Source organism: Necator americanus, chromosome IV (assembly GCF_031761385.1).
Source record: "Necator americanus strain Aroian chromosome IV, whole genome shotgun sequence".
Lineage (NCBI taxonomy): Eukaryota > Metazoa > Nematoda > Chromadorea > Rhabditida > Ancylostomatidae > Necator > Necator americanus.
In genome coordinates, this window is record NC_087374.1 from 38,321,874 (window position 1) to 38,340,122 (window position 18,249).

An 18,249-nucleotide genomic window follows, 5' to 3' on the forward strand; every position below is an offset into this window, starting at 1 on the left:
GCGAGTTTTTAACATGAACTAAGGACCAATTTATGCGATGCTACAGCTTTTAAGTGAACTCGTCCAAATTTCTGTGAATCTCATGAGAGTTCTTTGCCATTTAGAAGATGTAAATACTGAAAGCGTGGTGAAATTTTTATTTTAAGCTAAAAAAATGAATCCCATCTACTCTGAAATCTGGAAATAAAATGAAAATGAAATAAATATGAATCTCTATGAATCATGCTCTTTGGGAAGTTTACATATTTGGTCACTGCAAGTCCTCCTTCTATCAAAAAGTCTCTTTGGAAAGCAATTTCCAAATATTAAACATGAAATTGTTTTTATTTTTTGTTTATTTTTTGTTGTTTATTTAGCAGTATGGAGCAACTCGCTACGTTTTACCGTGCGAAAATCATGGAAGAAAACTTCTTTGTCTTCCTTATAAACGAAAACTTCCTCATATAATGTTAGAAATTTTTGCGAAAGTGTCAATAATTGCTGTTTTCAAAGCCATTTTTTTACGGATTATGCACCAATAACATAAACATTCCCTGAAATCTCGTCCGAAATTGCAACAGTTTGAACTCATAGTTGATATTAGACGTTGAACGATGAATTGATTCATTACGACAATTGTTTACGAGGTCCAGTGCAGCTTATTACAGCGAAAAATCGTCCGGGTCCTGAACACGCCGAAAGCGATGGATTCAAATGGAGGTTGTTCCACTGGTATCCACCGGTTTTTTTTCTGATCCATATTCGTTTATTTCGTTTTTTTTCTCCTTTTTCTACTCGTAATTTTCATTAGACTATACCGTCTGTATATCGTCAATGTACTGTACTCGGTGAACTTTGATTTTAGAACTTTGATTTTTATTTTCATTCTTCTAAGAACGCATAAGCTAAAAAATGTCATCATTTAGGAACATATCACATCTTTCCTAAATGAGTCATGAAAAATTATTCATTTTCCACCTGACGTTACATTCGTTACATAGTTTTCTTTGTTTATTTTTAATTTTCTGGACAAATGTGTTGTGTTTATGGTAATTTTGTGCATCTGCGTGTTTTCTACCTCTTTTTCATTCCTCATAGGACGCCGTAACTCATCGCATCCAACGTCAACGAACCCCATATGAACCAGATGGATAGAAATCCACATTCTAGCATCCATTATTGATTCGAACTCATTGTTTGCATTAATGCTGGGTAGAGCGATTTAATTGTTTTAATGAAGGAGGTTTTTTTCTCCAATGAGTCTCAACTTGGATAGAATTCCATCGATGAAAAAAGTCTATTTTGCTTCATTTTCGTGAGTAAGTGGAGTCTCTCAGTTTATTTTGCATTTCTCAGCCACAACCGCTCCACGAATATGTTTTTTTTCAAAAAGCTTATAAATATTCCCTAAATACAACCCCGGTCATATAAGACGTATGTATTTTCGAGCGTTATATTAATCATTTTCACTTGTATTGCATTTATTATGCATTGCCTTCTCTCACTGCATTTATTCAAAAAATAAATAGGACGCTCAAAATAGGACAGAAAATTTTTTGTTGATTTATTTATTTCTTCTCACTTTTCTTTAACGCGCTTCTTACAAATTAACAGATTACTTATTTAATTTGTTGATTATTATTTTTATCTATTCATTATTATTTATTTATTATTAGTTTCCAGGTTTCCAGGGAAGAAATATGCTGTCGATAAAGAGAGGAGAGAAAATGCGACTTAAAATATGGGGAATAAAAAATAAAAAATAAAAAATAAACGCTATTCTTTTCAGGAGTTCCTCATTCACATATGAACATTTTTGGACCTGATTTCAATTACTCCTTTTTAAAAAGCTTTTTTTTTTCGAAATCCAACTTATTTAGACAGACATAAGTTCAAAAAATAAAAATAGAATTTTATAATTTTAATTAAAATTCTAAAAGTTTCATAAATGTCTAAAAAAGTGTCTCCTGTAAAAAAAAAGTACGAGAAAACGATCATCAGCGGCGATCATTCTGTTATTGGCTGTTCTTTCACTAGCACCGCCCACACACCTATATAAAGTAAGTGGTCCTGAAATGCGTAATGTTTCACCATAGCGTAAAATTTAGTTAAAGTGCTTATAAGCTAAGCTTTTTTCCTTCTTTATTTCATTTTCTTCATATAGCGGCGAGGAAATCAGTTCCGATTTCCCTCAATTCTAGAGTAAATGCTTGGAAATATGTAATATTTGGTGTGCTATGTAGTAATTTTCGCATTTACAATAGTATTTCCCTGTTATAACAACAATTTTCATTGTTACAAAATTAATTTCTTATAGAGGATTATTTTTAATGATTGTGACATCCATCAGTACATGGAAGCTATCAATATTCTTCTCTAACGCAGCCATTGCATTTTTTTTATTTTTGATTTGTTTATTTTTGAATTATTTATTTTTTAAAATTATTTTTATTATTTTTATTATTTTTTTGATCTTTGAGAATCATTTTTGATCTCTCTAGCCTTGTCCCAGTATCATATAGGGATAACGTGTTTTTGTTGTCCTTCATTTTTGTTGAAACCTCAAAAATCTCTAAAAAAATTTCTTTTTACAGAAGAAATACAACAGATAAACCGATAAAAAATGTGCAAAGTAGATTTTGCAATGCGATCAGTCGATCATGATCGTTGTTCAATAAAAAGAGAACGTCGACCGTGGAGTCAGCATGCCAATAGCGCGTAAAAACTTCGTCCTTCACAATGAACGTTGTGTTCGAAAGTCAATCGAATGTTTTTTTTTTCGTTCAATGTTTGTTCGTTTTGGCTTGTTTCGTTTTTTTCTCAACTCATCGAAGATGAAATCATGCAAAATTCGCTACGAATCCTCTTTGGATTAATTGATGAACAAAATGTTCATATATCGCGGATTCATTCATTCATTCATTCGTTCACCCACTCTAATTAACTAATTCATTCATTCTTTCTTTCTTTCATGGATTCGTTCGTTCATTCATTCTTATTCATATGCTCACTCATTCCTTTGTAGTCCTGATCGACCTCTGATGTGATTAGGTGAAATCTGTTTCTTCATTCAGTCATTCATTCGTTCATTCGTTCATTCATTCATTCATTCATTCATTCATTCATTCATGCATGCATTCATTCATTCATTCATTCGTTCATTCATTCATTCATTCATTCATTCATCCACTTCGTTCTCCTGATCGACCTCTGGTGTGATTAGGTGGAATCCGTTCCTTCGTTCGTCCATTCATTCATTCATTCATTCATCATTCATTCAATCACCTGCACACTTATTCCTTTGTAGACCTGAGCGACCTCTATTGTCAATAAGTGATTTTTTTTTGAGATTGACATTAGGCGGCAACATCCTCCGCTGTTCGTCTGCTCGACCCGCCCAGTACAAAACAAAGCAGACAAAACAAGAACGACGCGGCGATAGTGATAGCGATAGGAATCGATTGATCGCGTTCATATCACGTGTTTTCTGTTTGTCTTCAGGCGTCAGTCACCTCCCCGCGTTGGTTGCGTCGAAAAGATTCGAACACGTTTTTCTATCACATATAGTTCCTCATAGGAGCACTGCCAGGCTCCGGTCCTTCCTCGTGCGCTTTCTTTCTTTTCCTGTACTTTCTTCCCGAGTTTCACTGTTTTTTCTCGCTTTTACACATTTTTTCCATTTTTTTCTCCGGATTTTCGGAGCTGGAGCTCTCTGTCTCTCGTTTTTCTGTCTTTTTAACTTTTTTTTTCTATTTTTCTTCTATCTGTCTTGTCCAAAGTCGAGATTATAGTCATTTCTAGCAATTTTCTTTTCTTCCTAACAATCAGTGAATATTTTAATGTTATTAGAACCCAATTATCGAAATTTTCAACCTTTAATGAACCGAGGATGGTAAGATGTCATATTGATTTCTAATAAACTGTTATTTTTGCCATATTTATTTTTCAGTTGCATTGTGATTATCGTGAAGAAAATTAAAGAGGCAAAAAAGTGTCCTTGACAAATTCGAATCCTTAATCAACTTCGTCTTGTTTTATTTATGAGCCTGAAACAGGTTGTGAACGGTAATTGCGCCAAACAACTACGAGAAATTGTCATTTATCATTGGCACAATGTCTGCGATGCGGTCTTTTTCAATCGATATCAAGGATCAATTTTAGGATTATCGACACCACACGTTAGATTAGTAGTGTAAATACACTGTATATCGTACTCACATGCAGCAGGTACTGGAAATCGAAGCTTCTTCTGTATTTTATTATTATTATATTATGTTATATTACATATTTTATTTATCTACACTGTATAAATGCGGAATACATTGTATATCGAGGACTTTTCTCTGTTTTATTATTCTACAAAATATTTTTTTAAAATTATCATGCTATATAATAACGGGCTTAGTCTGTCACGTGTGTATGTTGTGAAGTGCAATTCCAGAATGGAATGGGTCCCACAGCGTCGAATTGGTGCGCAGGCGCCGCAAAGCTCTAAAATGGTGTGGGACGGGTCCCACGGCGTCCGCTTAGTGCGTCAGCGCTCGGAAGCTTGGCTACAAAATGGGTGGGATTGGTCCCTCGACGTTGAACTGGTGCGTTGGGACCATAAATCTATAGAATGTCTGGCACGGGTCCCACGGCGTAGAATTGGCGCGTAGGCGCCGCGAAGCGGTAAAATGAGGTGGGTGCTGGCATAATTTCTGATTTTTTATTTTATTTATTACTAATTTGTTTAACTGATTTTTCGAAAGGAGAAAACACTTGAGTTTTTTTTCGATTATTTGGGAAGCAGCATTCCGGATGATCCATTGACGGGGACCGCTGAGTTCTGTGCGCTTTTCTCTTTTTTTTTTGGTCACTCTGAATCAGCAATTCGTCATTCTCTTTCGTGTTTTCATCGGTAGAGCCCGCCCTGGATGAACCATTGTTCGAAGCGACATCTTATTCGTTCTCGTTTCGATTATTTTACCGCGGAAATCCACAACTTCCTAATTTTATCCATGATTCGTCTTGAAACTTATTCATTTTTTGGTTTTCTTCATTTTTCGAATTTTTTTTTCAAAGTTTCCATTCTCACAACCATGGCATCTCTGTAAAATCCATGGAGTGTTTAGCAGAAAACGTTATTGGTTTTTGATTTTTGGATTTTTTTTTGAATTGATTAATGATCTCGTTTGTTTTGGTGTTTCCCTCGACGCATGAGGCATGTATTAGATATGGGATGAAGCATAGTTGGGAAATGGAGAGAGCACTCAACCGCGCTCTTATTTCTGGAAAAAGGAAGATAGGGCTTCCAGAAATAAGCGCGTGATTGAGTTCCCCCCTCCAAGTTCACTTTCCCTCTGATATGTATTAGGGTTCAGAAGTTCAATTTGAATTGAGCTAAAAAAATACTAAAATTGCGTAAAATAATATTTATAATCACTTTTATTTTTCATAATCAATCCAATAATCTTCTTTTATTTTCAAGATGACCGCTGTTTATTCTAGTGCTTTTTCCTCTTAGAAATCCTCGTTTATCTTGCTACACAATTGAAAAAATAATAATAATTTGCTCTTATGGACATCTCCTCTAACCTTATTGTCTTTAGGATTCAATGATTTTATCCTGAAAATGGTCTGAAACGAACTCTTCGAGTTTGAATTCTATTCTCGATTTCACAAAAAATGTTAAGATTAAGATTCAGAACCTGGAAATCCCCCTACTGCATGCGTCCTCAACAGAACCAAATACTGGAATTCAGGATCGTTTTTTTTCTAAATGTTTCCTCCTCCACATTGTTGGATAGCTACCTTTGAGGGATTTTCACTGCGCACTGTTCCATAGCAAAAAAAGGACCATCTATTCACAACTATAGTTGAAGTGGTATAAATATTAGAAAATTAAAATAATAAGTGCAACGCAAACGAAAACATAGTGAGTCCCAAATCGATTGAACCGAATGACCACGATGCGTTATCGATTGGGTCGGCGTAGAGAAAAGAGGGCGAATGAAAAAGCAAAAAGCAGAGAGCGTCGCGTCAGTCGCGTCGCGCACGGGTTCCGTTAGTTGAACAAGTCTGGGAGCGACTATACGAGAGGGATTCGATAGGATGAGACCTGTCTGAACTTGCTCGAACAGGTTTACGCGGCAGAACTTTACCACATCCTCTAAAGTGGACCAATCAATACTTGTAGCCGAGGTTCTTTTCCCTCGCTATCTGCATCTCCAGAGCTCTCGCTCTTTTTACAGGGCTCATTTTTTTCAACGCTTTCACCCTGCCTGCTTTATCCTCCCATGATTTTTCCTTTTCCCTAGCTAGCTGTATTTCAGTGGTTTCTGTGACGACACACATTCAAAACTACAGTATTTTCTGAACATCCCCGTTTTATCAGGAATTTTCTTCGGGTATAGTCGGGTTGAGGGCGGGTATGGCGCAGTCGGTTAGAGGTCCGTTGTGGCCACACGGTCGAGGGTTCGAAACCGCCCTAGTGCAAACAAAGCCTTTCATCACTCCGGGATCGATAAATTGGTACCAGACTTGTCTGGGAGGATAAAAACACTGACTTGATCACCGGCTGGTCCCCGCAAGTCATTGTATAGGCCAACACGCGTTCCAAAACCTCAACGATCACGAATTCCAGTAAAACGCGTTGGCGCATCCCAAGTGGATTGATACGCCAGTGACTTTATCCTTTTAATTTTACTTTTTTCCCGACCAATAGTGCATCCATGCAAAAATATACACCGCAGCCCTTCATAGGAGTAACTGCGCTCGGCAGTTCTGTTTCCGAATAGTTTTCAATTGGCTCGTCGTAAAATATTGGGTCAGACACATGTAATTTAGGGCGCATTTTCGCAAATTACAGTAGTCCGCATTTGCGGACTATTCAACCACACATGCGGCCCGACACTGCTAAGAAGGTTTAACATCTAAACCTTTACGTGAAACAACTAACATACAAATATTTAACATTTTCAAAGTACTAATAGGAATAATAAACTTATACTATATTGTTTTTTCTTGTATTGTACATATCTGTAAATAATTTCAATTTGTTTTTGGGCATAGTTTGAAAAAACGGTAGGGATTTGTGGATGACAGTTTTGCACCCGGGGAATTCGTTTGGTTTATAGCATAGTGCATCGCACAGCGCTACTGTTTACCAACCGAAAATCCTCCGCATATGTATGTTTATCGGTTTGACCCTTGAATGGCCGCAATTATTCGGTCGTGTGCCTGGTTTGTACGGTATATTTACCGTGACGAACGGTTTACGTATGTCTGTGTGAGCGTGTTTACCTTTGACAGCCAACAACGCCAGCGAATCCCACATTATTCCATCAAAATTTTCATTCCTCACTCAATATTGCATTGATCATGTCTGTAATATTCGACGACGCACACGCACCCACATTCGAAACTACAGTATCCTGTGAAAATCACCGTTTTCTCTTGAAATTTAGCGCGAACATGTTGTTTCTATTTTCCTTTCTATTTGTGACTTTCAACAGATTCCACGTATCGCTTGCTAGAACTACAATAATACGAATCTGTCGCATTTTTTTTTTTGAAGTTTAATTCCAATTTTTTGTTTTTATTTGTTTTTCCCACATTTTTATAAACGCAGAAATATTCTCTGAATACAAATTCCTTGCATATATACTTGACCTTACCAGTTCTTCCATTTACTCACCGATGTTTTTTCTTTCGTGCTCTACACATCGATTTACCAGTCTGTCATTTTCGCAGTATATAGTTCTATTTTTTACTGGATTTTTTCGTTAAAGTTACAATAACATCGTTTTACTATGCTGTTCCAATCTCCACGAGAAAGTTGTTTACTTGTGGGGAAAAAATGTGTTTGTGATTTTCCTACGTCTTCCAGAAATCAGATCAGCTTGCCAGAAAATTCCTTTTCTTTCCGACTTAGAGTATTCTAAAAAATTGTAAGGGAAGCAAAATTTTTATGTTCAAGGTACCATTGTCTATCTTTTCCTGAAACATTTAAATTTCCTATTATTGTTATATCATTATTGTATTATTATTACTATACTGCTGTTATTATTTTTAAATCCGGAAATTTTCAAATTTTATCTTAATTTGTTGTCCATCATCTAGGGGCGCAAAAGTTTTTTTTTTCTGGTTTCTGGATTTTCTTTCTTTTCTGACTGAAGCAATTTTTTCCTGACCAAACTCTTCACCAAGGCCTAAGCATCATCTCAAATTAACTCAGTTATATTCAAAACAATCATATAATTCCAGTAATGAAGCGAATTAATTTTCTCTATCGTATTTCAGACTTCTCTATTTCTCAAAATGTGATCGACCAGACAAATATTTGAACTTCCTCCAAATTCATCGCGTTTCTTTCTTTCTTTTTTCTTTCATACTTCAAAATTTTATTACTAATAAACAATGTCCAACACTTCCCCTAAAGTTTTTTTCTTTATAAATAATGTGATTGTGTAATGAGAATTGATAGAGTTTGTTTAGCTCCACTCACCAATGCTTCCCATTCCTGAAAGATTTCTGGCCTCATTTCCTTTCTAGCCCATAACTTAGGGAAAAACCTCATCGCATTTCATGCTTTCATTTAGAGAGACTCCCCGTTCTCATAGGAGCTTGAAATGGTGATTTTTTCAGTGAAAAACTCGTCACCGCTGTGTAGAACGCACTTCTTGGAAGCCTCATCCACACTCTTAAGTTTCACACTTCACTTTCCGTAAGCTTTTCGCCGCTGTTTTTCGCGTCAGCCTTCGACATGTTCTCCTCTTCAAGTGCACGAAACTCGTCCATAATTGCACGAGTTCTCTCCTGGATGTAATTACGTCGAACTGGAGTGGTTTTGTTATTGTGTTCCTCAACCTCCTGCATTCGCCTCTACACCTACTTTTTTTTGCTGGCAGAGGAAATTTAACGCTTCCATGAAGCATTGATCGTTCTTTCGAGTGCAGCTTTCTTCTCGCCCTTTTTTTTCTCTCATTTTCTTGCATTCAAAATATTTTTGAGATGAATTACTCTCGCTCATTCATTTATAGTTCTTCCGCTAGGAATTTCCTGTGAAAATTGCTATTTGGGAACTTTTCATCTTAAGGAAGAATATCCATTCACTTACGACCTGAGGTTTTAGATGACCTGATGTCATATTCCGCCGGTTCCGTCTCGTTTCATTTCGTTCCTTTCCATCCGTGTGCTAAGAAGGTGGTGGTAAAATTTGCGATGTGCGATGACCTTGACGCGGTCCAGATCCGTGACTCTAATCCAGCAATGCTTTCCAGTTGGTTAAATCCGTGCTATGAACTGCTGCTGAACAGTTCATTTCGTTGATGGTTTTGTTGGTTTTTCTTTAATTCGTTACGCTCCCCAACATGCTTTTAGCCCTTTTGTCGTTCCAGAACCCTGTCGTTCAACCCCCCACTCCTTCTCCTCAGAACGTAACCGGCTCATCTCCGTTTAGCTTTCAATAATCGTTTCGATGACGGCGAAGGCAGCAATTCGCGGACTCGGCTCGATGTGAAGTGCGCCGATTTAAAATTGAGAAGTCTGGTCGCTCTGTATCGCTCTAAAGATCGGTGCTAAGCAACGTCTCAGACGTGGTAACAATATTGGCACACGTTTCTCGTCGCATAGCAAAGCGCTGGGAAAGCAGACTCTCGAGTAAAGGTGAAGTGAGCTGGCAGATGCATAAGTCTCAATCCATTGGTCCATCGGCGATAATCGTCCGGCAGCTATGGATAAATTTGTTCATTCATCCGTAACTGCCTGAAATTTGTCGGGATTGTTCTGAGAGGAGAGAGTGCTGCTACTTCATCATTTTTCCCGTGAAGAAAATGTTTTGTAATCAAACTTACCAAAATTTTCACTTATCATTTTTCTTTTTTCATCCAACTTTCGGAGCTTCGGAGCTTTCCAACGGGGTTGTTTAACTTTCCTTTTTCTTTCTCCTTTCTTTTCGAAAATAAAATTGGTGTGCTCATCTCAACGGATTTTTTTTTTCGTGGCATCGTTGCGAATTCATTTTTTCATTTATTTCTCTCTTTTTTACTTTCCAACGTTCTTACTTTCCCTCCATAATTCATCTATTATTATGGAAGCTATTAAACTCACTCTTGATTACGCCCCTCTTTTCTATGAATCGTTTAGGTTTCCAATCGCTTTTAAGAGCTGCTCTGTTCGAGAAAAAGCGCTCTTTTTCCCGCTTGAAACCGAAAACTCGTTCTGGATTCGATCCAACAGGAAAAAGATGCTCCTAATTGGTACTTTTCTTAATTGGTGTTTTGCTAGTGTAATCCAGAGCAAAATAGTTGCTGGTGAGTGCAGTTCCACCTCTGTGAGGTCCACTATTCTCGGAACTCTAAAGAGAGCGAAGGCTGTGTTGTTTACTTCCCGTTTACGATGGTCATCTATCCATATCTAATGCTGGATTCCATTGAGGGAACGGGGACGTTCGCCATAAAAATTGCTGGTGAACTAAATACTCTGTCAGTCGGTTGTTCAGCCAATTTCTTCATGCTCAGTTTCTCCGAGAAAATAGGTTGACGCAAAATTAGAAATAAAAGAAAAACTACACGATAACTAAAAGGATAATATGGATTCCTTATCCACGATATTTGCGATCGATGATTTTCGATATTTCCTCAACCCTTTTTCATTTTTTCTCTGTTTCCTTACCTTTAATATTTCCTCCTAATTTTTTTCGTCATATTTACTAATAAAAGCATTCGTTCGTACATGATCGCAGGTCGATACGTTGATCGGATTCCGATTTCGCTACCGTACATACTTCTTCTGCCTGCGTCTTGTGTTTCATTCATTCATTCATACATACACACATTTATTCGCTTGTTCATTTGATAACTCATTCATTCATTCACCGAGTCATTCAATCACTCATTCAACCGTTAGATTTTTCTGTTTTCCTTTCCTTTCCTTTCCTTTCCTTTCCTTTATTCTTCATCCCTTTCCTAGATTATTTCCTAGCAGTTCCTTGATTCATCCATTCATCCTTTCCTGAAATTCTAGCCCTCTTCATTTCTCACCCAATTTTACGCATTCACTTTCTTGCATGATCTTCCGAAAACTTGGATTTTCTTTGAATATATGCGCTTTTCCTTCATTTTTCTTGATTCACCGTTAGCCAAAGGTTTTTTTAAACGGATTCATTCAGTTCCCTGAGCGGATTTTTACAAACCTGTGTTTTATACATGTTCCAAATTTTCTTCTTTTCCTTCTTTTCTCTTTAAGTTCCCTAAAGTTTCTTGTGTTACAATCTAAATTAATTAATCTAATTCTAAAATTAAACCAAAAAATCCGCTTAAAAATTCTAAAATTAAATTTAAATTAACTAGTCTAATTAATTCGAAACATCCGTATGTAAGTCTTTTTCAGAATTACATTAAAATTTGCTAAACGCACTCCTCATCTTTACTTTTATCATTTGAAAAAGGCTGCTGTGAACGGAATTATAAGACAGGATTTCTGGTTCTCCTCTGTAATACCGTTCCTCTTATCCGGAATTAGATCTGCTGCTGCTGAATCTTGATTTATTTGTTGTCGTCTAAGATCTCAAGGAACGTTTAATGGGATCTAAAAAGAAAAAAAAACGGTTGCACTTCTATGTACGTAGGAGGATTTTCGTTCTTTAGACGGCACAGTCAGATTTTCCTCCTTTAGACGCCACAGTCAGATTTTCCATCGTTTTTCAACGATTTCTTTCAGTTCCTCATTTGATCCGATAATAAGGAAGAGGACAACGAAATATCTCGTGATTCAATCCACATTAATGTGTGAAGGTTAAGAGGAACCTAAAAAATTTTAGTGTGATTCTTTTAACTCATGAAAAATCTTAATGTGATTTTTTCATCGTATGCTCACCCACTGGTAGTAATATATCAATCTTAGGTAGGAAATCAGCAGGAAAAAATTACAGATACTTTTATTATTTGTGGATCGTTTGTTCCAAAATCTGAGCTAGATGAGTCATTAGTAACCAAAAATACATGACGCACCGGTGTCTCATGCGCTACCCCATCGTTTTTTTTCTATTTTTTTAATGACAAATAAAAATTTTCTCGTCATCTGTACATCCGTTGGTACGGTATCAGTGAAATTCCGCATGCGTAGACGGATAAAACCGGTGCTGTTCGTTCGAATGGGATTTTTTTTTCGTCGCCGCATCGTTTCGAAGACGTGTGTAGTATGCTAGGATCAAATGACGTTTGCTAAGATCCTCCCTCCATTCAAGGACCGGTTCGGCGTTTTTCCAAGCCCTAAAGAAGTCATTATGGCCTACTTGATGGGGCAACGTGTGTGGTTGTGGTGCTAGTTGAACGAGTATCTATACTGGAGACAGCTTTTCCTACGACTACTATTGGTTTTCGTGGAAGGAACGTATTCCAGGTGATTTTTCTGGACCTGCACAACAATGCAATGTTTATGGAAGCGCTAAAATTTGTTCTCCGAACACTTATGGACTCGTAGATCTGCAATGAAGGACACTGTAACAGTCATCTCCTTCACTTTGTTTGTTTGTCTCATTTTTTTCTCGCCCGCAAAACGCACCATTAGCGAAAACTCGTTCTTCGTTTCATTTCAAAAGGAACCATTAGCGCGCTCCAGCTACTACGGAAAACCTGTACTTTGTGACGATTCGCTCCTCCGCATTCGATGATTGATAACGGTTCAAATCTTTGTGTGTGTGATTTGCTCGTCAATCGCATGTGTTGTGGCGTCGTTTTCACTGTTTACTCCTAAAAACCTCACCGTATATTCGACTAGTTCTCTCTAAAAATAAGGATAATGATTTTGGGTTTGGAAAAAGGGTGCATGCTTGAGAATTTCTCACTCATTCTGGATTCTGTAGCTGGAGAATGACCTGTCAACCACACAATGCTATGAAGGACTGACCCTACTGTATAAAACTTGGGCAAAATTGTAGCTTGTTGCGTTTGTTTCTATTTCTTTTTCTTGTTTCTGTTTTATGGCACACCTATGTATGTTTTCAAATAAATAAATCAGTAAAGTGTAGTTCAATCCTTTTGAGATACGCCTACGCGTTCGACTTCGATTCAGAATCGTTTGAGGTTTATGAACTCGTGCGCAGCCTTACGAAGACTTACGGTGACTACCCGATGTGTCAACCCAGCGTTTTTATTCTCCTAGACAAGTCTGGCACAAATTTATCGATCGCGGAAGGGTGAAGAATTTGGTTAGGAATAGGGCGATTTCGAACCATCAATCGTTCACTCACAGTCGAATCTCTTACCGATTGCTCAACACGTATCCTTAAGTTCTATATCACACTAAAATCCCAGAGATAAATCCGAGATAAGTCCTAGAAATAAGTGAGCGCTATAAGTAAATTGGTTAGCTTAGTTGTTTTTGTTATAATGTCTTGTTCTATAAAATTTAAAGAAAAAAAACTCGTTAGAAAACCACTGCCAAGCAAAAAAAGGCGTAAAGGGTAACAAAAAAGTATGAGTCTTGCCGCAAAAATGGAACCAAATTTTCCTAATGAATTTTAGGGCTTTGTATTACGCACTTTTCTGGAAAAGAACTCTTTTTTTCCCGCTAGCAGCAGCGTAGAAAGCGATGGATCCAAAACGTTAAAAAAATACTTAGTAGGTAACAGTAAATAATTCCTTCTACCAGCCTTGAAGATGATCTCAGGTTTGGTGAGCACGTGATTTCCGTGCTCTTCGCCTAGGCATTGTTTTTTTCATCTTCTTCAAAGAAGAACTTTTGTTTACTTTCTTGCAGCAATAGGTGTTCAAACATTAAATCATTAAACAGAAGTAAGGAGGAAGTCCAACTTTTCTTCCTGGTTGTTGTTCCCTTGCCGGTATTGATTTCAAACAACTATATACCCTACAATTTTTTATCGCCTGATATCTTATGCTGTGATTTCTTTTTTACACTTGGTTCTACTTCAGTTTCTCCGGTTTTGAAACCTCCTTCCCTTTTATTTCTCTAAAAAAAAATCGATGAACATCTTTAATGTTGCCCTAACTATCTTTTTCCTATGATGCAGTCAGTATTTATGCGAATTCTTTCGAAGACAAACAGACGACTCCTCCTCAAGGACAGTCTGTGTATTGTTTCACTACAATATGTATTGCTCACCTTTGCCATTATTATTGATTGTTATTGATCGAATGTGAAAAATGTGAAAAATTTCGGTCCCCACTTCTCAAACATTCGCTACACACGGAGTGACCTTACATGCGCATTTTAAACGCAAAAGATTGGCGGGATCATCGTTCAAATACGCACCCGTGTGCGGTTTTTTCCCCGTCTTTGCGTTGCGAATCACATAAAAACTTTAATCCATCCATACCACCATCAAAAATTGTCATAATTTACAGATTTGTGGTTCGACCGCGGTATCGAACGTTCCTTTTACGACTTTAGCAGTCAACTTTACTTGACATCTTTATGAGTACCTTTAAATCTTCTTCCGAAAGCAAAAATACGAAAGTGGTTCAATTTATCAACAGCTGGTGTGACTACACAGCTTCTGGATTTTAAGGACAGAAATTATTTGGAAGCGCTACAGTGTAAATGAGTTGAGTTGAATAGCTGTAGTTCCGTATTAACAATCGTGTTCTTTAAAGCCGCCAAACCACAAAATTGAAAAATTTGGGACAACTCCAGGGAAAAAATATGGTTACGGCAGCAGATTACGACTAGGAGTGCGATCACGCCCAACTGCCCCTTAATTGCCCTGAAAAACTGCGTGGGAAACGGCCGTGGCGATCGGATTTTCCTACAAGACACCTGATGACGTGTCACGTTGTTGCGAGCAAAGGTTTTTGTGTCGCGTTTGCCAGTGAGCGGAAGAAGCAGCACCAGCGCGCCATTGCTGGGCCACTGGCAAGCGCGACACGTACACCTGCGCCCGCAACCGTAACATGTTGTTAGGTGTTTTGTAGGAAAACTCGGTCGCCAGGACCGTTTCCCACGCTATTTTTTCAGGACGATTGAGGGAATTAAAGGTGTTCGTGCTCATATTCGTTAGCTATATCCCTTACTCTAGTTCTTTTCGTGCGTATACTGAATATAAGAAATTCCAACATTGTGTGCTCTTTTTTACGCTATTTCATTTCCACTTCGTTTTTCGTCTTTCATTTATTTCCACGTTCAGAAGGCCGCCAGTTAACTTTCTTACAAAATACTAGACTGTCAAATTTTAGATGATACTACGAAATGTATCGACATTTTTGATGGTTGTGTTGACAAATGTGTTTGCCGAATTCTGCGGAAATAATCGTATACCATTTGGAATTGAGGTGAGTTTTTGAGAACGAAATTTGAAATTTGCAGTTTTTATTTCTCTTTCCGCTATTCACTTACTAATTACTTACACATACTGCATAGAAGGTGACATACAGTCGCAGTCGAACGTATTGCGTCGGTCTGACGTTTTACGTCCTCGGCGGAGCCGCATCTTCCCCCTCCATGTACATCCGTCGATTGATTGTGCGATAATCAATAGAATGATGAGCTCTGATGGTTTTTCTTTTAGTTTTCAATGATTTTTCGCTCTTTTTCGTGTGATTATACTGTGATTGTTGTTAGTCGTAATCGCGTACTACAAAAAAGGATTTTGCTATGGTTGCGACTACTATTAGTCGCAATCATGCAACCATGGCAAAATCCTTTTTTATTAGCATTCGCGTTATCGCCCTATTGATTGACCGTCGCATCGATTGTATATTGCAGAGAGTCAGAGGTCACTGCTCGGCTCCACCGAGGATGCAAGCCTCAGATCGTCAGACCCATCATAACGTAGCGGCGATTGTAGTTTTAAGCAACTGTAAGATTGTACTGTATGGAGTCGTGGAGAGTTTGGCACGTTCCTAGCGTCTAAAAGAGTATAAGATGACGATTCTCCTCTGATTTTTCCTTTTCTCGGATCTATGAGCGCTTTGAAAAAGCGTGCTGTTGAGGTTGTAGCATTTCATCCCATCTGAACGTAATGATAGAGGAACCCCTTGTCCCTTCATGCATTTCTCTAAACACAAAGTAGCGTTCTAATATCCTTAATACAGACATACAATTAGAGGGTTAAAAGTATAAGTGGGCAATCACGCACAACCTCGTCCACATGGCCGTTCCTCCGCAAGCCTTATCCGATGCAGCGCTACAGCCCCGAACGGTTCCGCCGCTCTGCGTTGTCATTCTGGCGCAACTCACGCCCCCTCAAGGCTACGGGTCTTACGCTGAGACCCCAATCATTCTGGCGCAACTCACGCCCCCTCAAGGTTACGGGTCTTACGCTGAGACCCCAAGGGGGCTCTGAGTCCTTTCGGCGACCTCTCACCCACTATGGGTTCGGCTACCACCATGCCCACTTCCGAAAAATACCCTTAGAGACGCTATCATCTCGATCGCACTGCGGCTTAGGCCTTGCCCTCAAGTCGAACGACGATTCTCCGCCGCGAGGTGCCCCACTGGACAAGACGAACTAAACGACCCTACATGTGTGAGCGAGCTTTTTATATAAAAGGATTTCCCGCGCGATAGCACGCGGCTGGGCGCATGACTCCCGGGTACAATTCGAATTCAAATTTACGAAATCGAAAGAGCAACATTATGAAACGACTACCTACAGTAAAAGCATGCAACAAACAAATACATAACACTCTATTTACCCTGACAGCGCAGAACAATATCACGAAAGGAAGGGAGTAGCATGCCATTCAAAAAGTGGTAGTAATGGCAACCTGAGCAAGTTCTTTTGAGATCTGAGCCACTAGACAAGGTCAAGAATCCATGATCAACAAAACATTCGCCAAATTCTTCCTTGGACTTCGTTTCAATCTCCTGCAACATAGTAATAGGAGTGAAATCACAAAAAGTCAACAAGTTAGCGGCAGTGATTTTTGGCTTTATGTGGATGGATTGCGGATTCTCGTCGGATTCAACCTTATATACGGCGATTTTCCAACATTTAGTAATCGACCTCCAACCAAAAAGAAGCCATTACGAATTTTGGATGATTTTTTTTTAGCTGTTGGGCTTTCAGACAGAGACTCTGGAACCATAACGACGAGTTTTGACAAAAATAACAATAACTCGTCATTCAACTGTGCTAATTAGAGTAATTCCTAAATGAAGCAACCATTTTTAATGGCTCAGACCTCACGAAACCTGCCTACTTAGCCGTTAGGACCTTTTTGGACCTTTTGGATGCCCTGCCCTCCAAATCAAGAAATCTTCTCCCCCGCGGACCAGTGATATGAAGCGTGAAATTTCTCTCATTTATTTCAGGTACACAAAGACGGTCACGTCATCTTGTTATGTTCGCGACCGAATTGTCATGAAAAGAAATATGCGGTGTGTTTATCGACTGGTACTACTGAGCTACTTGCAAGAAATTCATTATATTTTAGCTGATTGTAAATTTTTCTAGGAATGTCCCGAACGAGCTCAATCAAGGTCATGTCCAAGTAACACCTCGTGGGTTGGAGGTCTCCAGAGAACCGTAGATGGACAGTTAGTGCTATTGATATGGGATTGACACAGTTTTGTGGACTTTAAGTTTATCTTCAGATTATTTCTTCAATGTTGTGAATATCCTCTCATGGAAAAGTACGGGCAGTTGATGTTCACAGATGTAGGTGCACTGTTTGTAGAAATGGACGACGCGATTTTTATCTCCATCGAAGTGATCAATTATTGATTATCTACAGGTAGTAGTACGACGTGGAGAATTTTTCGAAGCTGAGGAAAAATATGATAAGAATGACGAAGATGTGGTACATTTTGACTTGATTACCAATATCAGAAAAGGAGTCGACGATCGAGGGTTAGTCTTGGACGTTTGTTTCCCGAATCTTCCACAAACCACAAAGTTTAAGTGTTTGTGTTTGAGTTTAAGTGTTTTGTGTTTTTCCAGAGAATTTTATTCGCTTACTGTACACCGGTATTTTTGTGGAAAAATTCCCGACACTCCACCTGTGTGGTATCAGAAGAAGAATTGGCCATTCTGGCCGGAAATGGAAATAGAACAACAAAGCTAACTACAACCCTATGCCCTATAGATATGGACGGAGCTTACCCATTCCATTTATTCGACGATTCCGTGCTCATTTAGTATATTCTATAGCGTTGGTCATTTTTCTGTGATCGTTGCATCGAGCGGGCTCTATGTCGTGTAGAAGTGTGCTGTGCTAGATTATTGTGCATTATTACGTGATTTCTTAAAATTTCATCTTGTCTTTATTGCCTTCTCCGTTCGTTGCGCTCAGTTCACTTCTCACGTTATGCTCTCGTTGCCACTTT

The 18,249-nt window shown here is 38.4% G+C and overlaps 1 protein-coding gene across 2 annotated transcripts; it reads left to right on the plus strand.

Moving 5' to 3' along the window:
* Window positions 1–10,359: 10,359 nt before the first annotated feature.
* RB195_003974 (uncharacterized protein) lies at window positions 10,360–17,987 on the plus strand (the record flags this gene model as incomplete). 2 transcript variants are annotated; one of them, XM_064201870.1, is made up of 8 exons in its annotated part: window positions 10,360–10,445; window positions 12,240–12,363; window positions 15,156–15,251; window positions 17,236–17,301; window positions 17,378–17,460; window positions 17,518–17,581; window positions 17,658–17,773; window positions 17,864–17,987. In XM_064201870.1, 8 exons carry the CDS (start codon window positions 10,360–10,362, stop codon window positions 17,985–17,987), a joined length of 759 nt encoding a protein of 252 aa, XP_064057751.1. The 2 variants fall into 2 exon arrangements, with proteins under 2 accessions (XP_064057751.1, XP_013306927.1); XM_013451473.2 differs by lacking the exons at window positions 10,360–10,445; window positions 12,240–12,363.
* Between the last annotated feature and the right edge of the window lie 262 nt (window positions 17,988–18,249).